Consider the following 24,618-nt stretch of genomic DNA (forward strand, 5'->3'; position numbering starts at 1 on the left):
TCCAGGCCTCACGCTGAACTAATAAATGACTCCAGACCTCACGCTGAACTAATAAACGACTCCAGTCCTCACGCTGAACTAATAAATGACTCCAGACCTCAGGCTGAACTAATAAACGACTCCAGACCTCACGCTGAACTAATAAATGGCTCCAGACCTCACGCTAAACCAATAAATGACTCCAGACCTCACGCTGAACTAATAAACGACTCCAGACCTCACGCTGAACTAATAAATGGCTCCAGACCTCACGCTAAACCAATAAATGACTCCAGACCTCACGCTGAACTAATAAACTACTCCAGACCTCAGGCTGAACTAATAAACTACTCCAGACCTCACGCTGAACGAATAAATGACTCCAGACCTCAGGCTGAACTAATAAACTACTCCAGACCTCACGCTGAACTAATAAATGACTCCAGACCTCACGCTGAACCACTTACTCCAGTTTCCAGTCTGAGATTCCCGCTCTGCCATTTACTCGGACTGGGAAGGCCAACCGTCAATAAGCCATTCTCTAAGAGGCTTTCCTTTAAAAATCAACCAATTACAAAGCTATTTTAGGTCCACTTCCTCGTTCATAAAGTGAGATCGTTGGTTGACTGGAACAATAAAAATCAACTTACCACAGTACATAGACTCAGAGCTTTGTCAAACCTAATTTACTGTAGCGAGAGAGAGAGGAACAGGGAGAGCCCCTCCAGGCTAATACTATACTCCTCTCACCGCAACATAGTCCAAGTACCTATTCCCCATAGGGGCCTGGTCTAAAGTAGTGCACTATATAGGGAATAGGGTTCTATAGGGCTCTGGTCTAAAGTAGTGTACTATATAGGGAATAGGGTTCTATAGGGCCCTGGTCTAAAGTAGTGCACTATATAGGGAATAGGGTTCTATAGGGCTCTGGTCTAAAGTAGTGTACTATATAGGGAATGGGGTTCTATAGGGCTCTGGTCTAAAGTAGTGCACTATATAGGGAATAGGGTTCTATAGGGCTCTGGTCTAAAGTAGTGTACTATATAGGGAATGGGGTTCTATAGGGCTCTGGTCTAAAGTAGTGCACTATATAGGGAATAGGGTTCTATAGGGCTCTGGTCTAAAGTAGTGTACTATATAGGGAATGGGGTTCTATAGGGCTCTGGTCTAAAGTAGTGCACTATATAGGGAATAGGGTTCTATAGGGCTCTGGTCTAAAGTAGTGCACTATATAGGGAATAGGGTTCTATAGGGCCCTGGTCTAAAGTAGTGCACTATATAGGGAATAGGGTTCTATAGGGCCCTGGTCTAAAGTAGTGCACTATATAGGGAATAGGGTTCTATAGGGCCCTGGTCTAAAGTAGTGCACTATATAGGGAATAAGGTTCTATAGGGCTCTGGTCTAAAGTAGTGCACTATATAGGGAATAGGGTTCTATAGGACTCTGGTCTAAAGTAGTGCACTATATAGGGAATAGGGTTCTATAGGACTCTGGTCTAAAGTAGTGCACTATATAGGGAATAGGGTTCTATAGAGCTCTGGTCTAAAGTAGTGCACTATATAGGGAATAGGGTTCTATAGATCTCTGGTCTAAAGTAGTGCACTATATAGGGAATAGGGTTCTATAGGGCTCTGGTCTAAAGTAGTGCACTATATAGGGAATAGGGTTCTATAGGGCCCTGGTCTAAAGTAGTGCACTATATAGGGAATAGGGTTCTATAGGGCCCTGGTCTAAAGTAGTGCACTATATAGGGAATAGGGTTCTATAGGGCCCTGGTCTAAAGTAGTGCACTATATAGGGAATAGGGTTCTATAGGGCCCTGGTCTAAAGTAGTGCACTATATAGGGAATAGGGTTCTATAGGGCTCTGGTCTAAAGTAGTGCACTATATAGGGAATAGGGTTCTATAGGACTCTGGTCTAAAGTAGTGCACTATATAGGGAATAGGGTTCTATAGAGCTCTGGTCTAAAGTAGTGCACTATATAGGGAATAGGGTTCTATAGATCTCTGGTCTAAAGTAGTGCACTATATAGGGAATAGGGTTCTATAGGGCTCTGGTCTAAAGTAGTGCACTATATAGGGAATAGGGTTCTATAGGGCCCTGGTCTAAAGTAGTGCACTATATAGGGAATAGGGTTCTATAGGGCCCTGGTCTAAAGTAGTGCACTATATAGGGAATAGGGTTCTATAGGGCCCTGGTCTAAAGTAGTGCACTATATAGGGAATAGGGTTCTATAGGGCCCTGGTCTAAAGTAGTGCACTATATAGGGAATAGGGTTCTATAGGGCTCTGGTCTAAAGTAGTGCACTATATAGGGAATAGGGTTCTATAGGACTCTGGTCTAAAGTAGTGCACTATATAGGGAATAGGGTTCTATAGAGCTCTGGTCTAAAGTAGTGCACTATATAGGAAATAGGGTTCTATAGATCTCTGGTCTAAAGTAGTGCACTATATAGGGAATAGGGTTCTATAGGGCTCTGGTCTAAAGTAGTGCACTATATACTCCCTACTACTCCCCTCCACGAGCCAACTAGCTCCAACTAGCTGAATGAACAAGAGGACATTTCTCGTCTCTTTCTCCTTGTTGTGAATGTGGCTGTGCATAGTTTTCTACCAGTGGTTCAACGGTTCCTTCACTGGGTCATCAAGTAACTCGGTCATTGTGGAAATGGAGCAGCAGCAGCAGCTGTTAGAAGGAGAATGTTTTCCATTTCTTCATCTGAAATTCCCAAAGTCCATCGGGATTGGAAAGGGGGAGACTGAGGGAGACTCAGGGAGAGAGAGAGAAGAGGGGAGGAAGGGGGAGAGAGAGAAGAGGGGAGGAAGGGGGAGAGAGAGAAGAGGGGAGGAAGGGAGAGAGAGAGAAGAGGGGAGGAAGGGGGAGAGAGAGAAGAGGGGAGGAAGGGGGAGAGAGAGAAGAGGGGAGGAAGGGGGAGAGAGAGAAGAGGGGAGGAAGGGGGAGAGAGAGAAGAGGGGAGGAAGGGAGAGAGAGAGAAGAGGGGAGGAAGGGGCAGAGAGAGAAGAGGGGAGGAAGGGAGAGAGAGAGAAGAGGGGAGGAAGGGGGAGAGAGAGAAGAGGGGAGGAAGGGGGAGAGAGAGAAGAGGGAAACGAGGGGGCAGAGGAGAGAGAAGACAGAGGCTTTAGATGGAAAGTGGGTGGAAAGTTTGGAGTGAGGGCCTATATTTAATTATCGTTGCCATGCAACTAGTGAGCAACAAAGGAGAAAGGGATGGATGGCACTGGGTGACAGCAGGACCGGACCGAAGTATAGTCTGCTTCCCAACGGACACCCTGTTCCCTTCAAAAGAAGTGTACTACGTAGGGAACATGGCGCCATTTGGTACGTACATCTAGAGAAGAGAGCAGTTGCAAGGACACGTGCAAAAGACCGCAACCTCACATCTCACACAGACACGTTCTCATCACTAGAACAACAGGCCACAGGAAAGTGGAGATGAAATAGTCTGGTTTCGGATGGTAAACCCACATTGCTGTGAAAGGACAAGAGAATTCTACTATAATTGATCATGATGATAGTGATTGTGTCATGGATGGGGGGGGGGGGGGGGGTCAAGTAGCATAGCCGATACAGAAACAATGTCAGAAGACGTTTGAAATAAAATGGTGCGATTGCTCCAGACTGATAGTTTTCAGTAGATGGTTTAAGGAGCGTGAATGTCCAGACCTTAGTCTTCCTCTATATTCATTAGACCAGCATAGATGAGATGTGTGACTACCAACCATTTTTTCTAGACACAGGCCCATCCTCTCACTGGACTGGGGGGGGGGGGGTCGTCACAGGCCCATCCTCTCACTGGACTGAGGGGGGGGGGGGGGGGGGGGGGGTCGTCACAGGCCCATCCTCTCACTGGACTGAGGGGGGGGGGGGGGTCGTCATAGGCCCATCCTCTCACTGGACTGAGGGGGGGGGGGGGGGGGGGGTCGTCATAGGCCCATCCTCTCACTGGACTGAGGGGGGGGGGGTCGTCACAGGCCCATCCTCTCACTGGACTGAGGGGGGGGGGGGGTCGTCATAGGCCCATCCTCTCACTGGACTGAGGGGGGGGGGGGGGGCGTCGTCATAGGCCCATCCTCTCACTGGACTGAGGGGGGGGGGGGGTCGTCACAGGCCCATCCTCTCACTGGACTGAGGGGGGGGGGTCGTCATAGGCCCATCCTCTCACTGGACTGAGGGGGGGGGGGGCGTCGTCATAGGCCCATCCTCTCACTGGACTGAGGGGGGGGGGGGGGGGGGTCAACATAGGCCCATCCTCTCACTGGACTGAGGGGGGTGGGGTCGTCATAGGCCCATCCTCTCACTGGAATGAGGGGGGGGGGGTCGTCATAGGCCCATCCTCTCACTGGACTGAGGGGGGGGGGGTCGTCATAGGCCCATCCTCTCACTGGACTGAGGGGGGGGGGGTCGTCATAGGCCCATCCTCTCACTGGACTGAGGGGGGGGGGGGTCGTCATAGGCCCATCCTCTCACTGGACTGAGGGGGGGGGGTCGTCATAGGCCCATCCTCTCACTGGACTGAGGGGGAGGGGGTCGTCATAGGCCCATCCTCTCACTGGACTGAGGGGGGGGGGTCGTCATAGGCCCATCCTCTCACTGGACTGAGGGGGGGGGGGTCGTCATAGGCCCATCCTCTCACTGGACTGAGGGGGGGGGGTCGTCATAGGCCCATCCTCTCACTGGACTGAGGGGGAGGGGTGTCGTCATAGGCCCATCCTCTCACTGGACTGAGGGGGGGGGGTCGTCATAGGCCCATCCTCTCACTGGACTGAGGGGGGGGGGGTCGTCATAGGCCCAACGCGTTCATAAAAAAACATTCCTCCAATATTAAAGTGCATTGGAGATCATTCCACACGTAAGGTGCAAAAAAACAAAAAGCAGATCCACCCAACTCTGTAGAGATGTTAGGGATCTCCAGAGTTAGCCATCTCTCTGGCCCGTACATCTATAGGTTAACAACTCTGTAGAGATGTTAGGGATCTCCAGAGTTAGCCATCTCTCTGGCCCGTACATCTATAGGTTAACAACTCTGTAGAGATGTTAGGGATCTCCAGAGTTAGCCATCTCTCTGGCCCGTACATCTATAGGTTAACAACTCTGTAGAGATGTTAGGGATCTCCAGAGTTAGCCATCTCTCTGGCCCGTACATCTATAGGTTAACAACTCTGTAGAGATGTTAGGGATCTCCAGAGTTAGCCATCTCTCTGGCCCGTACATCTATAGGTTAACAACTCTGTAGAGATGTTAGGGATCTCCAGAGTTAGCCATCTCTCTGGCCCGTACATCTATAGGTTAACAACTCTGTAGAGATGTTAGGGATCTCCAGAGTTAGCCATCTCTCTGGCCCGTACATCTATAGGTTAACAACTCTGTAGAGATGTTAGGGATCTCCAGAGTTAGCCATCTCTCTGGCCCGTACATCTATAGGTTAACAACTCTGTAGAGATGTTAGGGATCTCCAGAGTTAGCCATCTCTCTGGCCCGTACATCTATAGGTTAACAACTCTGTAGAGATGTTAGGGATCTCCAGAGTTAGCCATCTCCCTGGCCCGTACATCTATAGGTTAACAACGAGGTAAGGTGTGGAGGAAGTTTATGCAAGAGGCCTGTATTGACAAGGAGGGTGCAATGCATTGATCTACGAGACTTTAAGAAGGGCCAGCCCACATTCTGATACAGAATGCAGTGATGTGTACTGAACCTATCGACCATAATAAAAACGATATCCCCATAGTCGCACAGACGATATCCCCATAGTCGCACAGACGATATCCCCATAGTCGCACAGACGATATCCCCATAGTCGCACAGACGATATCCCCATAGTCGCACAGACGATATCCCCATAGTCGCACAGACGATATCCCCATAGTCGCACAGACGATATCCCCATAGTCGCACAGACGATATCCCCATAGTCGCACAGACGATATCCCCATAGTCGCACAGACGATATCCCCATAGTCGCACAGACGATATCCCCGTAGTCACACAGACGATATCCCCGTAGTCACACAGACGATATCCCCATAGTCACACAGCCGATATCCCCATAGTCACACAGCCGATATCCCCATAGTCACACAGCCGATATCCCCATAGTCACACAGCCGATATCCCCATAGTCACACAGCCGATATCCCCATAGTCACACAGCCGATATCCCCATAGTCACACAGCCGATATCCCCATAGTCACACAGCCGATATCCCCATAGTCACACAGACGATATCCCCATAGTCACACAGACGATATCCCCATAGTCACACAGACGATATCCCCATAGTCACACAGACGATATCCCCATAGTCACACAGACGATATGCATGTTGAATTAGTTGTTTTCAGCTTTTTAATGAAAGACAGAACCTTTTCCTATAGAAGACTATTTAAAAAATAATAATAATAATTTGTAAACTAACTCATCAACACGCTTTTTGAAAGATAGATTTTCGTCAATCCAGATGCCCAGATGTTTTTAAACAAGGACACAAATCAATGAGGGCACCATCCAAAGTACACAGGAAAATCTATTCCCAACTATTTTGCAAATCTATATGGCACAGCTGTAAATGTTTTAGTCCTTAAATGAAACTGGTATACTTTTTTTTATTTATCAACATTTTCTTTAATGGTCTTTAATGCAGAGCTGACAGAAAAGTTCCTTACTTTTTCCACTTCCACTTTTGCAGAAATGCCGCAATAAGTTGGTTGTAATTGACATATGTTTTAGTTACCTGTATGACATAACTCCACCAGTCAAATTTATGATATAATTCATAAAGATTATACCACAATATTTGTTGTATTATTTGCTCAGTTTTTGTCTTGTGGATTAAGTTGAATAGTATAAAACTAGTTTTTCAACCACTCCACAAATTTCTTGTTAACAAACTATAGTTTTGGAAAGTTGGTTAGGACATCTACTTTATGCAGGACACAAGTCATTTTTCCAACAATTGTTTACAGAGGGATTATTTCACTTATAATTCACTGTATCACAATTCCAGTAGGTCAGAAGTTTACATACAATAAGTTGACTATGCCTTTAAAACTGCTTGTGACTCCCCATCCCGGGTCCGAGAGCGTAATCATCGACTGACACTAATTAGCATAACACAACGGACATAAATCTTCCTATTCATGAAAATCACAAGTGAAATATATTGAGACACAGCTTATCCTTGTGTTAATCACCCTGTCATCTCAGATTTTCTAAATATGCTTTTACAGCCAAAGCAAGACAAGCATTTGTGTAAGTTTATCGATAGCCTAGCATAGCATTATGTCCAGCTAGCAGCAGGCAACCTGGTCACAAATCAGAAAAGCAATCAAATTAAATCGTTTACCTTTGATGAACTTCGGATGTTTTCACTCACGAGACTCCCAGGTAGATAGCCAAAGTTCATATTTTCCCAAAATATTATTTTTGTAGGCGAAATAGCTCCGTTTGTTCTTCACTTTTGGCTGAGAAATCGCCCGGAAATTGCAGTCACGAAAACGGCGAAAAATATTCAAAATTAGCTCCATAATATCAACAGAAACATGGCAAACGTTGTTTATAATCAACCCTCAAGGTGTTTTTCGAAAATCTATCTATTCGATAATATATCCGTCGGGACAATTCGTTTTTCAGTCGGACCGATTGGAGTAATGGCTACCTCTGTATTTTACGCGAGAGTCACCCTGGGAGCCATCAGGTGACCACTAACGCAATGTAGCCGCCTACGACTATTCTTCAACATAAATGCGTAAAACTAAGTCACAATGCTGTAGACACCTTGGGGAATACGTAGAATGCGTAAGCTGGTTGATAGCACATTCACAGCTCAATAGGGACTCAATGCAACGCAGAGCATTCAAAATATGGGGCACTTCCGGATTGGATTTTTCTCAGGCTTTCGCCAGCAACATCAGTTCTGTTATACTCACAGACAATATCTTTACAGTTTTGGAAATGTTAGAGTGTTTTCTATCCTAAGCTGTCAATTATATGCATATTCTAGCATCTTGTCCTGACAAAATATCCTGTTTAAAACGGGAAGGTTTTTTCCAAAAATGAAAATACCGCCCCTAGAGTCGCAACAGGTTTTAACCTAAACAGCTTGGAAAATTCCAGAAAATTATGGCTTTAGAAGCGTCTGATGGGCTAATTTACACCATTTGAGTCAATTGGAGGTGTACCTGTTGATGTATTTCAAGGCCTACCTTCAAACTTCACCATGGGACCACGCAGCCGTCATACCGCTCAGGAAGGAGGCGCGTTCTGTCTCCTAGAGATGAACGTACTTTGGTGCGAAAAGTGCAAATCAATCACAGAAAAACAGCAAAGGACCTTGTGAAGATGCTGGAGGAAACAGGTACAAAAGTATCTATATCCACAGTAAAACAAGTCCTATATCGACATAACCTGAAAGGCTGCTCAGCAAGGAAGAAGCCACTGCTCCAAAACCGTCATAAAAAAGCCAGACTATGGTTAGCAACTGCACATGGGGACAAAGATCGTAGTTTTTGGAGAAATGTCCTCTGGTCTGATGAAACAAAAATAAAACTGTTTGGCCGTAATGACCATCATTATGTTTGGAGGAAAAAGGGGGAGGCTGCAAGCTGAAGAAAACCATCTCAACTGTGTAGCACAGGGGTGGCAGCATCATGTTGTGGGGGTGCTTTGCTACAGGAGGGACTGGTGCACTTCACAAAATAGATGGCATCATGACGATGGAAAATTATGTGGATCTATTGAAGCAAGAAGACATCCAGTCAGGAAGTTAAAGCATGGTCGCAAATGGGTCTTCCAAATGGACAATGACCCCAAGCATACTTCCAAAGTTGTGGCAAAATGGCTTACAGACAACAAAGTCAAGGTATTGGAGTGGCCATCACAAAGCCCTGACCTCAATCCTATAGAAAATTTGTAGGCAGAACTGAAAAAGTGTGTGCGAACAAGGAGGCCTACAAACCTGACCAGCTCTGTCAGGAGGAATGGGCCAAAATTCACCCAACTTATTGTGGAAGGCTACCCGAAACATTTGACTCAAGTTAAACAATTTAAAGGCAATGCTACCAAATACTGACATTCTTAAAATAAAGTGGTGATCCTAACTGACCTAAGGCAGGGAATTTTTACTAGGATTAAATGTCAGGAATTGTGAAAAACTGAGTCTAAATGTATTTGGCTACGGTGTATATAAACTTCCGACTTCAACTGTATCATCATTTGCTTGTATCCAGAGAGGTTAGAAAAAGTATATAGATCCTCTGAGGCTGTGGAGGGATTCTAATTGTGGATTTAAAAGAAAACATGAATCATCAGCGTACAATGGCACCTTTGTTTTTAAGCCTTGGATTTCTAGGCCCTTGATATTATTGTTGGATATGAATTTAATAGCTAACATTTCGATGGCCATAATAAATAGATATGGCGATAATGGACAACCTTGTTTTACTCCTCTTGATGAACGTTGTTTCCTCGGGGACATTGATGCAGCTGGCTTCCGGGTTAAGTGAGTGGGTGGTAAGAAACTCGGCTTGGGGGTCATGTTTCTGAGGATGCATGACTCGACCTTCGCCTCTCCTGAGCCCGATGGGGAGTTGCAGCGATGAGACAAGATCGTTATCACCACATTTATTTTTAAATATCATAAAATAAAATGTATAAAAATAAACATTGTCCTGTGTCTTGAAATTCTGTTACAAAACCCACATATTTTCATGAGGGAGGAAAAAGAAACTCCACAGAAGTAACAAGTATTAATTAGTAAGGTAGTAAGGTATTCATTAGTAAGGTAGTAAGGTATTAGTAAGGTAGTAAGGTATTAGTAAGGTATTAGTAAGGTAGTAAGGTATTAGTAAGGTAGTACGGTAGTAAGGTATTATGGTATTAGTAAGGTCTTAGCAAGGTATTAGTAAGGTATTAGTAAGGTAGTAAGGTATTAGTAAGGTAGTAGTAAGGTAGTACGGTATTAAGGTATTAGTAAGGTAGTAAGGTATTAGTAACGTAGTAAGGTATTAGTAAGGTATTAAGGTATGAGTAAGGTATTAGTAAGGTATTAGTAAGGTAGTAAGGTATTAGTAAGGTAGTAAGGTATTAAGGTATGAGTAAGGTATTAGTAAGGTAGTAAGGTATTAGTAAGGTAGTAAGGTATTAGTAAGGTAGTAAGGTATTAGTAAGGTAGTAAGGTATTAGTAAGGTAGTAAGGTATTAGTAAGGTATTAGTAAGGTAGTAAGGTATTAAGGTATGAGTAAGGTATTAGTAAGGTAGTAAGGTATTAGTACGGTAGTAAGGTATTAGTAAGGTAGTAAGGTATTAGTAAGGTATTAAGGTATTAGTAAGGTATTAGTAAGGTAGTAAGGTATTAGTAAGGTATTAGTAAGGTAGTAAGGTATTAGTAAGGTAGTAAGGTATTAGTAAGGTAGGAAGGTAGTAAGGTATTAATTAGTAAGTCTTGGTAACAGAAAATTGTTAACGGAATTGGTGACGCAATAAAAAAAATCATAGTAGTCACAAACCACAGTTGGGTTCAGCACAGCAGAAAAGAAAAGTAGACTATTGTTCAGTAAAGTACACAGACACACACTAGAGTCGAGTATACTATAACGGGGCGGCAGGGTAGCCTAGTGGTTAGAGCGTTGGACTAGTAACCGGAAGGTTGCAAGTTCAAATCCCCGAGCTGACTAGATACAAATCTGTCGTTCTGCCCCTGAACAGGCAGTTAACCCACTGTTCCTAGGCCGTCAGTGAAAATAAGAATTTGTTCTTAACTGACTTGCCTAGTTAAATAAATACAAAAATTACTTTTTTTAAACGTACTGCACTTTGATGTCTTAACCTGTGAAACATAGACATCTATGATTGGTTCAAATTTGGTCTCGCTTGGGGGCAGATCTCATTCAAATAATATCCAATGTATAGAATCATGGCCTTGAAAGATGCTGCAGAGGACCAGGATGAAGTAAGTCAGCTCTAGTAGATTGATGTAAAAATAAACTATCAGAGGACCAGGATGAAGTAAGTCAGCTCTAGTAGATTGATGTAAAAAAAAAAAAAATATTGCGCATCACAAGAAGAAAGTTGTTGAAATGAAAAGAAATGATTCACTAGAAGTTGAGGGATCTTCCATCATGTCAACTAGAGATCGAAGAAAGGGCAGGCAGTCAACTGGCTGACCAGAGTCAATTAAAGCACCTTTCATTTCAAATAAAACTCCTGCCGAGATAACATGCTGATTAAAAGCGTCACTTGTTTATTTTTTCTCAGTAATGATGTCAGTCTGACAACTTGGACGGAGAGGAATTTCCACAATTCAATGCATTAACCGCATATGCCACTGTCCCTACAAGTAAAACAAATTGCTATTAAGAAATAATATATAAATATTAGATTGAGCTATGTCGGAGTGGCATTGACTAAAATACAATAGTATTTTTTAAATGTTTATTTCACCTTTATTTAGTATGCTAGGCTAGTTGAGAACAAGTTCTCGTTTACAATTGCGACCTGGCCAAGATAAAGTAAAGCAGTGCGACAGAAACAACAACAACAGAGTTACACATGGAATAAACAAGCGTACAGTCAATAACACAATAGGAAAAAAAGAACGTCTATATACAGAGTGTGCAAACGGCATGAGGAGGTAAGACAATAAATAGGCCATAGTAGCGAAGTAATTACAATTTAGCAATTTACACTGGCGAGATAGATATGCAGATGCGGATGTTCAAGTAGAAATACTGGTGTGCAAAAGAGAAGAAAAACCAAAACAAATATGGGATGAGGTAGGTAGTTGGATGGATGGGCTATTTACAGATGGGCTGTGTACAGCTGCAGCAATCGGTTAGCTGCTCTGACAGCTGACGCTTAAAGTTAGCGAGGGAGATATAAGTCTCCAACTTCAGTGATTTTTGCAATTTGTTCCAGTCATTGGCAGCAGAGAACTGAAAGGAAAGGCGGCCAAATGAGGTGTTGGCTTTGGGGGTGACCAGTGAGATATACCTGCTGGAGCGCGTGCTACGGGTGGGTGTTGTTATCGTGACCAGTGAGCTGAGATAAGGCGGAGCTTTACCTAGCAAAGACTTATAGATGACCTGGAGCCAGTGGGTTTGGCGACGAATATGTAGCGAGGACCAGCCAACGAGAGCATACAGGTCGCAGTGGTGGGTAGTATATGGGGCTTTGGTGAAAACGGATGGCACTGTGATAGACTACATCCAGTTTGCTGAGTAGGGTATTGGAGGCTATTTTGTAAATGACATCGCCAAAGTCAAGGATCGGTAGGATAGTCCGTTTTACGAGGGTAAGTTTGGCAGCGTGAGTGAAGGAGGGTTTTGTTGCCTCACACGTAAATCCTTAAAGAGATGGATGGAGCTAAAGCTTAAAGAGGGTGTGAACAATGCTGAATGGGTGTCGACAAAGAAGAGCTCTCATCATTACGACTGACTGAACAGTCACTGATGCTACGTGTCAATCATTTCCCCCCCTTTACAATTGTATAGCTAATAGACTATATGTTTATATGTGGACTGAGGTGAAGGAACCTTCAACGGTGATACTGGCTGGGGATATGTTTTGCTACTCTCCAAATAGCATTTTTGTTGTTGTTGTTGTATAGAAATGCAGTAAATGAACTTAAAAAAAAACATTTCCAAAATAAAAATGTCGCAATGACATAATATATGCGCCTACTATTCTGAACTGTTTTTGGATAGGAAGCATGCAGAAAAGCGTTCATGGCCCTGATTCTATCCCTGCAATGAGGTAAGTGTTCCTACTCGTATCCCTGTTCTGTGGCGTCTTAATATAACCATGATTGCGTTCCGACCCCAGTGCAGCTCAGTGTAAACAAGCCTAATGGCAGGGTAGGAGTCATCTGACTAGCAGCCGCCTTTTCCAGTCTTGTGTCAGTTCATCCGAGAGAGAGAGAACACACACACTTGGAAGGCAACAGTTCCAATGAACCAATCTACTTTAGCGCGCGCACGCGCGCGCACACACACACACACCGGAATTATCATGACAATGTTCCAACATCACGATAAACAAGTTGTGTAGGTTTATAAACATTCAAACCACTGATTTGAGCATGATTAAAAGTTGAGTTAATGTTACTTGTCGATGTTTAATTTGACCAAAGGGTTACTTTGTTACAGTAGCTATGTGGACATGTTTGTTTGGCGGTAGGATACAACACAGATCGTTACTTAGTTTCAACCCGCCATTACCACTAGGTTCCCCAAACACCAGCCTGCAACAATGGAACTACTTTCTAACGAGTTAAATACCTGGTGAAGCGCTGTCAGTCCGTCTATATTGGCGTGGTTGATGTCAGCGCCCTGTCGTAGGAGCGCCGCTACCTCCTCTCTGTCCCCGGCCGAACAGGCTGCCATAAACACGGCTCCCTGAGCGAACCGAACCCGGGCCCGCCGCGTCCCGGTTCCCGTCGACCCGTCCCGCGTCCCCGGGCCCGTCTGATCGGTTTCCGAGCCCAGCCATCGCTGTAACTGATCCTGCCGTCGCTGCTTTGCAGCTTCAGACCGGGAACGGTCCGTGGCCGCCATCTTCTTCGGTCTGTCCCGGGTAGAGTCAGTTGATGTCGCGGGGAGAGCCAAAGTGGAGCAGCAGCAGCTCCTCTCGGAGAGACTACGCCCCCTGGCCGTAGCAACACGACCGTAGGAAACCAACCCAACTTCAGAAAGGACTGGACATTCTCCAGAGGTGTATTCATTACGGAAACCGTTTACCGTTTAACAACCAAACGGAAGCTAACAAAGCTAAACGTGTTACTATTGAACATATTCATTTAGCTCACTCCCGTTTCGTTGAGTTTGCTTCCGTTTAAGAAACGTTTTTGCAATAGAATCTGCGTAATGAATAGACCCCAGGTATGACTATTGCGTTGCAGAACTCCCACGCAGGCTTTTACCCCAACATGGATAAGCTGTCCTGTGTGTAATGCAAATATTATAAAGCTTCAACATTAGCCTAGGCAAAACAGAAACAGACTGTAGCCTGCACAGAACATGAACTGGGACGTCAACAGTTGGCCCTTGAGAACCTATAATTGGAAAATATTATTTGAGAGGTCATGGAAAGTTAAACTTTTTATATAATTTCCTATGACAAACACATGATTCATATTTTCTTAAAATACAAAATCAAAAGTCCAACCTGAATTAACATTTTATTGAAAGTAATTAAAGACAACAACAAAAAATCCAAAATTAAGTAAACATTGTAAGCGTTTATATTTATTTTAAATCCAGAACACATAATTTATTTAATTTCATCTACAGTTAAAGGATATACTGTATGCAGTGAACCATCCATATCATTCACTGGCATTTCCATTCAGTATTGACCAATGTGTGTAATAAAAAAATGAAAAACAACATTCATACTAAACTAACAACAAAACACATGTCAATTTTCAATATTTATTTAATATTTAAGTCTTTTATTTTGTATTATCATTAACATGTATTCCCGGTGGATCTCATTGAATATTTCAGAGTCATGCTGATTGTTTGTTGGTAAGACAGAATCAAGTGTCCGTGGTACATTTTTAAATACTGTAATAGCAAGGTATTGTCAGGTTATTAATAAATATTAGCAAAACAAGTTGACCTATAGAAAGTGGCACAAAGAAACAGTACAATTGGTTCAAAATGAATACTGCATTGGTTGGCACATGCATTGCATAGAGTCCCAAATAGTCATTGGTCATACAGAGAGCCAGGTACTGCATAGAGTCCCTTATGGTCATTAGTCATACAGATCTCTAATAGAGAGTCCCTTATAGTCATTAGTCATACAGATCTCTAATAGAGAGTCCCTTATAGTCATTAGTCATACAGAGCTCTAATAGAGAGTCCCTTATAGTCATTAGTCATACAGAGAGCCAGGTACTGCATAGAGTCCCTTATAGTCATTAGTCATACAGATCTCTAATAGAGAGTCCCTTATAGTCATTAGTCATACAGAGCTCTAATAGAGAGTCTCTTATAGTCATTAGTCATACAGAGCTCTAATAGAGAGTCCCTTATAGTCATTAGTCATACCGAGCTCTTTCCCCTTACTATGTTCTTGGTCTTTTCTCAGGTCTGTTGGTGCTGCTGGTTCAGTTCACCGAACATTAGATAACACTCTGAAACAGAGTGAAATGTCCAATAAGACATGCTTGTTTGTTTTCGTTTGGAAACAGTTTTGCATCGGTGTGCCCTGCTGAACACAGTTCTGTGTTTGAGTAGAGCCTGTGTTCAGCCTGTGTTCAGCCTGTGTTCAGCCTGTGTTCCTGTGTTCAGCCTGTGTGTTCAGCCTGTGTTCAGCCTGTGTTCAGCCTGTGTGTTCAGCCTGTGTTCAGCCTGTGTTCAGCCTGTGTGTTCAGCCTGTGTGTTCAGCCTGTGTGTTCAGCCTGTGTGTTCCTGTGTTCAGCCTGTGTTCAGCCTGTGTGTTCAGCCTGTGTGTTCCTGTGTTCAGCCTGTGTGTTCAGCCTGTGTTCCTGTGTTCAGCCTGTGTGTGTGTTCCTGTGTTCAGCCTGTGTTCAGCCTGTGTTCCTGTGTTCAGCCTGTGTTCCTGTGTTCAGCCTGTGTTCAGCCTGTGTGTGTGTTCCTGTGTTCAGCCTGTGTTCAGCCTGTGTTCAGCCTGTGTTCCTGTGTTCAGCCTGTGTTCCTGTGTTCAGCCTGTGTGTGTGTTCCTGTGTTCAGCCTGTGTGTGTGTTCCTGTGTTCAGCCTGTGTGTGTGTTCCTGTGTTCAGCCTGTGTGTGTGTGTGTGTTCATGGTTGATTGTTTAGGCTTACATAATCAGAAAAGACACCTCTAATAAATGAATCATGAATTATTAGCCTGCTTCACTTAACATGCTTCTGAAAGTGGTATTGACACATCTGTTTTTCATTACATTATTTATATTCAGCATTTTTCTCAAACATGATATGGTTTGCTGTAAATATTGAATAAACGAACAGGAAGATTCCCTCTGATGAGCACAACCCTTCTGTGTCTGTGGCCCTGTCACACTGTACGATTCTAGCTTAAAATACGGTTTGTTTCTCTTAAATGGTTTAGACGGGAAAGAAGGACGTGCTACCTGTCCCAGACCGGCTGTTTTCAACTCTCTAGAGACAGCAGGAGTGGTAGAGAAACTCTTAATGATCGGCTATGAAAAGCCAACTGACATTTATACCTGAGGTGCTGACTTGCTGCACCCTTGACAACTACTGTGATTATTATTATTTGACCATGCTGGTCATTTATGAAAATTTAAACATCTTGGCCATGTTCTGTTATAATCTCCACCCGGCACAGCCAGAAGAGGACTGGCCACCCCACAGCCTGGTTCCTCTCTAGGTTTCTTCCAAGGTTCTGGCCTTTCTAGGGAGTTTTTCCTAGCCACCGTGCTAGGATTGCTTGCTGTTTGGGGTTTTAGGCTGGGTTTCTGTACAGCACTTTGAGATATCAGCTGATGTACGAAGGGCTATATAAATTAAATTTGATTTGAAGAATATATATATATATATTTAATTTATTTTAATTTAGCAATAGTAGGAACAGTCGGGTTGGTTCCTCAGTTAGATTTAGTAATGTAACGTGAGTTCTGGACTAACTAATCTCAATTGAAATACTTAAAAATATATATATATATTAAGTTCCGGGAAAAATGAATCTGTGTCTGGGAAACTGGCCATAGAAGTAATGCAATATAATCACAAAACATAACTCCTGTTCTAATCTAGAACGTTCAGTTTGAGTCACATCAAAACATTACTCCTGTTCTAATCTAGAACGTTCAGTTTGAGTCACATCAAAACATAACTCCTGTTCTAATCTAGAACGTTCAGTTTGAGTCACATCAAAACATAACTCCTGTTCTAATCTAGAACGTTCAGTTTGAGTCACATCAAAACATAACTCCTGTTCTAATCTAGAACGTTCAGTTTGAGTCACATCAAAGCATAACTCCTGTTCTAATCTAGAACGTTCCGTTTGAGTCACATCAAAGTAGGGTCATCTTCGTGACTGGCCCATTTATTTTCAGCTCCAAGTAAAGGCAGAGGGCTTAAACAGGTGATGTGGTCATCATCATGACTCAATAGAAATAAGTAAGACAGATATCCCTCCTTTGTCATCTTATTGACTTTAGATCATATAAACTAGGCAAGTCAGTTAAGAATAAATTCCTTTTTACAATGATGGCTGAGGAACAGGGGCAGAACAACAGATTTGTACCTTGTCAGCTTGGAGATTTGATCTTGCAACCTTTTGGTTACAAATCCAACACTCTAACCACTAGGCTACCTGCCTCCTCTAACCACTAGGCTACGTGCCTCCTCTAACCACTAGGCTACCTGCCTCCTCTAACCACTAGGCTACCTGCCTCCTCTAACCACTAGGCTACCTGCCTCCTCTAACCACTAGGCTACCTGCCTCCTCTAACCACTAGGCTACCTGCTCTAACCACTAGGCTACCTGCTCTAACCACTAGGCTACCTGCCTGCTCTAACCACTAGGCTACCTGCCTCCTCTAACCACTAGGCTACCTGCTCTAACCACTAGGCTACCTGCTCTAACCACTAGGCTACCTGCCTCTCTAACCACTAGTCTACCTGCCTCTCTAACCACTAGGCTACCTGCTCTAACCACTAGTCTACCTGCCTCCTCTAACCACTAGGCTACCTGCCTCCTCTAACCACTAGGCTACCTGCCTCCTCTAACCACTAGTCTACCTGCCTCTCTAACCACTACACTACCTGCTCTAAACACTAGGCTACCTGCTCTAACCACTAGGCTACCTGCTCTAACCACTAGGCTACCTGCTCTAACCACTAGGCTACCTCCTCTAACCACTAGGCTACCTGCCTCCTTTAACCACTAGGCTAACTGCCTCCTCTAACCACTAGGCTACCTGCCTCCTCTAACCACTAGGTTACCTGCCTCCTCTAACCACTAGGCTACCTGCCTCCTCTAACCACTAGGCTACCTGCCTCCTCAAACCACTAGGCTACCTGCCTCCTCTAACCACTAGTCTACCTGCCTCTCTAACCACTACACTACCTGCTCTAAACACTAGGCTACCTGCTCTAACCACTAGGCTACCTGCTCTAACCACTAGGCTACCTGCTCTAACCACTAGGCTACCTCCTCTAACCACTAGGCTACCTGCCTCCTTTAACCACTAGGCTAACTGCCTCCTCTAACCACTAGGCTACCTGCCTCCTCTAACCACTAGGTTACCTGCCTCCTCTAACCACTAGGCTACCTGCCTCCTCTAACCACTAGGCTACCTGCCTCCTCTAACCACTAGGCTACCTGCTCTAACCACTAGGCTACCTCCTCTAACCACTAGGCTACCTCCTCTAACCACTAGGCTACCTGCCTCCTTTAACCACTAGGCTAACTGCCTCCTCTAACCACTAGGCTACCTGCCTCCTCTAACCACTAGGCTACCTGCCTCCTCTAACCACTAGGCTACCTGCCTCCTCTAACCACTAGGCTACCTGCTCTAACCACTAGGCTACCTCCTCTAACCACTAGGCTACCTCCTCTAACCACTAGTCTACCTGCTCTAACCACTAGGCTACCTGCTCTAACCACTAGGCTACCTCCTCTAACCACTAGGCTACCTCCTCTAACCACTAGGCTACCTCCTCTAACCACTAGGCTACCTCCTCTAACCACTAGGCTACCTCCTCTAACCACTAGGCTACCTGCTGCTCTAATAATAATAATAAGTAGTACATGTCAATATAAGACACGGTGGAAAATAGATCAGATCAGAAGAGATCAGATCAGATGAGATCAGATTTTGCTGCCGACTCACTGACCCTCATTTAAGGACTGACACACTTTCCAAACATTAAAATGACGTGATCAACAGCAAATACTATCAGATATCTGTATATACATGACCAGATGCTTATCGTCTTACAGTCAAAAGGCTATATTGAATGGACAACTCCTGGAATGAAACAGATCATAAAACCTTAATTTACCAGAATGCAATTCACTGGGGAACCACAATTAATAGAACCAATAGAACCTGACGCGAGAGATTCCAGATGTGACAGACATGAACATCTTCATTAGTAACTTAGAAAGAGGAGGAATCTAATTGCAACAACCAGGATGGGTTGATAATATGACCAGGATGGGTTGATAATATGGGGTGATAACATGACCAGGATGGGTTGTTAATATGACCAGGATGGGTTGATACTATGACCAGGATGGGTTGATAAAATGACCAGAATGGGTTGATAATAGGACCAGGATGGGTTGATAATAGGACCAGGATGGGTTGATAAAATGACCAGGATGGGTTGATAATATGACCAGGATGGGTTGATAAAATGGGTTGATAATAGGACCAGGATGGGTTGATAATATGACCAGTATGGGTTGATAATATGACCAGGATGGGTTGTTAATATGACCAGGATGAGTTGATAATATGACCAGGATGGGTTGATAACATGACCAGGATGGGTTGTTATTATGACCAGGATGGGTTGATAATATGACCAGGATGGGTTGATAATATAAACAAGATGGGTTGTTAATATGACCAGGATGGGTTGATAATATGACCAGGATGGGTTGATAACATGACCAGGATGGGTTGTTATTATGACCAGGATAGGTTGTTATTTTGACCAGGATGGGTTGTTAATATGACCAGGATGGGTTGATAATATGACCAGGATGGGTTGATAACATGACCAGGATGTGTTGATAATATGGGTTGATAATATAACCAGGATGGGTTGATAATATGACCAGGATGGGTTGATAACATGACCAGGATGGGTTGTTATTATGACCAGGATAGGTTGTTATTATGACCAGGATGGGTTGTTAATATGACCAGGATGGGTTGATAATATGACCAGGATGGGTTGATAATATGACCAGGATGGGTTGATAACATGACCAGGATGGGTTGTTATTATGACCAGGATAGGTTGTTATTATGACCAGGATGGGTTGTTAATATGACCAGGATGGGTTGATAATATGGGTTGATAATATAACCAGGATGGGTTGATAACATGACCGGGATGGGTTGATAACATGACCAGAATGGGTTGTTTATATGACCAGGATAGGTTGTTATTATGACCAGGATGGGTTGATAATATGGGTTGATACTATGACCAGGATGGGTTGTTAATATGACCAGGATGGGTTGTTAATATGACCAGGATGGGTTGATAACATGACCAGGATGGGTTGTTAATATGACCAGGATAGGTTGTTATTATGACCAGGATGGGTTGATAACATGACCAGAATGGGTTGTTTATATGACCAGGATAGGTTGTTATTATGACCAGGATGGGTTGATAATATGGGTTGATACTATGACCAGGATGGGTTGTTAATATGACCAGGATGGGTTGATAACATGACCAGGATGGGTTGTTAATATGACCAGGATGGGTTGTTAATATGACCAGGATGGGTTGATAATATGGGTTGATAATATGACCAGGATGGGTTGATAACATGACCAGGATGGGTTGATAACATGACCAGGATGGGTTGTTATTATGACCAGGATAGGTTGTTATTATGACCAGGATGGGTTGTTAATATGACCAGGATGGGTTGATAATATGACCAGGATGGGTTGATAACATGACCAGGATGTGTTGATAATATGGGTTGATAATATAACCAGGATGGGTTGATAATATGACCAAGATGGGTTGATAACATGACCAGGATGGGTTGTTATTATGACCAGGATAGGTTGTTATTATGACCAGGATGGGTTGTTAATATGACCAGGATGGGTTGACAATATGACCAGGATGGGTTGATATGACCAGGATGGGTTGATAACATGACCAGGATGGGTTGATAACATGACCAGGATGGGTTGTTATTATGACCAGGATAGGTTGTTATTATGACCAGGATGGGTTGTTAATATGACCAGGATGGGTTGATAATATGGGTTGATAATATAACCAGGATGGGTTGATAACATGACCGGGATGGGTTGATAACATGACCAGAATGGGTTGTTTATATGACCAGGATAGGTTGTTATTATGACCAGGATGGGTTGATAATATGGGTTGATACTATGACCAGGATGGGTTGTTAATATGACCAGGATGGGTTGATAATATGGGTTGATACTATGACCAGGATGGGTTGTTAATATGACCAGGATGGGTTGATAATATGGGTTGTTATTATGACCAGGATGGGTTGTTATTATGACCAGGATGGGTTGATAATATGTCCAGGATGGGTTGATTATATGACCAGGATGGGTTGATAATATGACCAGGATGGGTTGATAATATGGGTTGTTAATATGACCAGGATGGGTTGTTATTATGACCAGGATGGGTTGATAATATGACCAGGATGGGTTGTTATTATGACCAGGATGGGTTGATTATATGACCAGGATGGGTTGATAACATGACCAGGATGGGTTGATAATATGACCAGGATGGGTTGTTATTATGACCAGGATGGGTTGTTATTATGACCAGGATGGGTTGATAATATGACCAGGATGGGTTGATAACATGACCAGGATGGGTTGTTATTATGACCAGGATAGGGTGATATTATGACCAGGATGGGTTGATAATATGGGTTGATATTATGACCAGGATGGGTTGTTAATATGACCAGGATGGGTTGATAATATGGGTTGATACTATGACCAGGATGGGTTGTTAATATGACCAGGATGGGTTGATAATATGGGTTGTTATTATGACCAGGATGGGTTGTTATTATGTCCAGGATGGGTTGATTATATGACCAGGATGGGTTGATAATATGACCAGGATGGGTTGATAATATGGGTTGTTAATATGACCAGGATGGGTTGTTATTATGACCAGGATGGGTTGATAATATGACCAGGATGGGTTGTTATTATGACCAGGATGGGTTGATTATATGACCAGGATGGGTTGATAATATGACCAGGATGGGTTGATAATATAACCAGGATGGGTTGATTATATAACCAGGATGGGTTGATACCATGACCAGGATGGGTTGATAATATGACCAGGATGGGTTGATAATATGGGTTGATAATATAACCAGGATGGGTTGATAATATGACCAAGATGGGTTGATAACATGACCAGGATGGGTTGTTATTATGACCAGGATAGGTTGTTATTATGACCAGGATGGGTTGTTAATATGACCAGGATGGGTTGACAATATGACCAGGATGGGTTGATATGACCAGGATGGGTTGATAACATGACCAGGATGGGTTGATAACATGACCAGGATGGGTTGTTATTATGACCAGGATAGGTTGTTATTATGACCAGGATGGGTTGTTAATATGACCAGGATGGGTTGATAATATGGGTTGATAATATAACCAGGATGGGTTGATAACATGACCGGGATGGGTTGATAACATGACCAGAATGGGTTGTTTATATGACCAGGATAGGTTGTTATTATGACCAGGATGGGTTGATAATATGGGTTGATACTATGACCAGGATGGGTTGTTAATATGACCAGGATGGGTTGATAATATGGGTTGATACTATGACCAGGATGGGTTGTTAATATGACCAGGATGGGTTGATAATATGGGTTGTTATTATGACCAGGATGGGTTGTTATTATGACCAGGATGGGTTGATAATATGTCCAGGATGGGTTGATTATATGACCAGGATGGGTTGATAATATGACCAGGATGGGTTGATAATATGGGTTGTTAATATGACCAGGATGGGTTGTTATTATGACCAGGATGGGTTGATAATATGACCAGGATGGGTTGTTATTATGACCAGGATGGGTTGATTATATGACCAGGATGGGTTGATAACATGACCAGGATGGGTTGATAATATGACCAGGATGGGTTGATAATATAACCAGGATGGGTTGTTATTATGACCAGGATGGGTTGTTATTATGACCAGGATGGGTTGATAATATGACCAGGATGGGTTGATAACATGACCAGGATGGGTTGTTATTATGACCAGGATAGGGTGATATTATGACCAGGATGGGTTGATAATATGGGTTGATATTATGACCAGGATGGGTTGTTAATATGACCAGGATGGGTTGATAATATGGGTTGATACTATGACCAGGATGGGTTGTTAATATGACCAGGATGGGTTGATAATATGGGTTGTTATTATGACCAGGATGGGTTGTTATTATGTCCAGGATGGGTTGATTATATGACCAGGATGGGTTGATAATATGACCAGGATGGGTTGATAATATGGGTTGTTAATATGACCAGGATGGGTTGTTATTATGACCAGGATGGGTTGATAATATGACCAGGATGGGTTGTTATTATGACCAGGATGGGTTGATTATATGACCAGGATGGGTTGATAATATGACCAGGATGGGTTGATAATATAACCAGGATGGGTTGATTATATAACCAGGATGGGTTGATACCATGACCAGGATGGGTTGATAATATGACCAGGATGGGTTGATAATATAACCAGGATGGGTTGTTATTATGACCAGGATGGGTTGTTATTATGACCAGGATGGGTTGATAATATGACCAGGATGGGTTGATAACATGACCAAGATGGGTTGTTATTATGACCAGGATAGGGTGTTATTATGACCAGGATAGGTTGATAATATGGGTTGATATTATGACCAGGATGGGTTGTTAATATGACCAGGATGGGTTGATAATATGGGTTGATACTATGACCAGGATGGGTTGTTAATATGACCAGGATGGGTTGATAATATGGGTTGTTATTATGACCAGGATGGGTTGTTATTATGACCAGGATGGGTTGATAATATGACCAGGATGGGTTGATAATATGACCAGGATGGGTTGATTATATGACCAGGATGGGTTGTTATTATGACCAGGATGGGTTGATTATATGACCAGGATGGGTTGTTAATAGGACCAGGATGGGTTGATAATATGACCAGGATGGGTTGATAATATGACCAGGATGGGTTGATAACATGACCAGGATGGGTTGTTATTATGACCAGGATAGGGTGTTATTATGACCAGGATGGGTTGATAATATGGGTTGATAACATGACCAGGATGGGTTGTTAATATGACCAGGATGGGTTGATAATATGACCAGGATGGGTTGATTATATGACCAGGATGGGTTGTTATTATGACCAGGATGGGTTGATTATATGACCAGGATGGGTTGTTATTATGACCAGGATGGGTTGATAATATGACCAGGATGGGTTGATAATATGACCAGGATGGGTTGATAACATGACCAGGATGGGTTGTTATTATGACCAGGATAGGGTGTTATTATGACCAGGATGGGTTGATAATATGGGTTGATAACATGACCAGGATGGGTTGTTAATATGACCAGGATGGGTTGATAATATGGGTTGATACTATGACCAGGATGGGTTGTTAATATGACCAGGATGGGTTGATAATATGGGTTGTTATTATGACCAGGATGGGTTGTTATTATGACCAGGATGGGTTGATAATATGTCCAGGATGGGTTGATTATATGACCAGGATGGGTTGATAATATGACCAGGATGGGTTGATAATATGGGTTGTTAATATGACCAGGATGGGTTGTTATTATGACCAGGATGGGTTGATAATATGA

The 24,618-nt window shown here is 43.3% G+C and overlaps 1 protein-coding gene across 5 annotated transcripts in view; it reads right to left on the reverse strand.

Moving 5' to 3' along the window:
* Nucleotides 1–13,671, reverse strand: part of zmp:0000001167 (protein phosphatase 1 regulatory subunit 12A) — a 65,880-nt gene extending 52,209 nt beyond the window's left edge. For all 5 annotated transcript variants that reach the window (XM_031801209.1, XM_031801213.1, XM_031801210.1 and 2 more), the window contains exon 1: nucleotides 13,276–13,671. In XM_031801209.1, the coding sequence (XP_031657069.1) occupies nucleotides 13,276–13,551 (276 nt within the window). In that variant the 5' untranslated portion in view covers nucleotides 13,552–13,671. The remainder of the gene's footprint in view (nucleotides 1–13,275) is intronic.
* Between the last annotated feature and the right edge of the window lie 10,947 nt (nucleotides 13,672–24,618).

Source organism: Oncorhynchus kisutch, linkage group LG22 (assembly GCF_002021735.2).
Source record: "Oncorhynchus kisutch isolate 150728-3 linkage group LG22, Okis_V2, whole genome shotgun sequence".
NCBI lineage: Eukaryota > Metazoa > Chordata > Actinopteri > Salmoniformes > Salmonidae > Oncorhynchus > Oncorhynchus kisutch.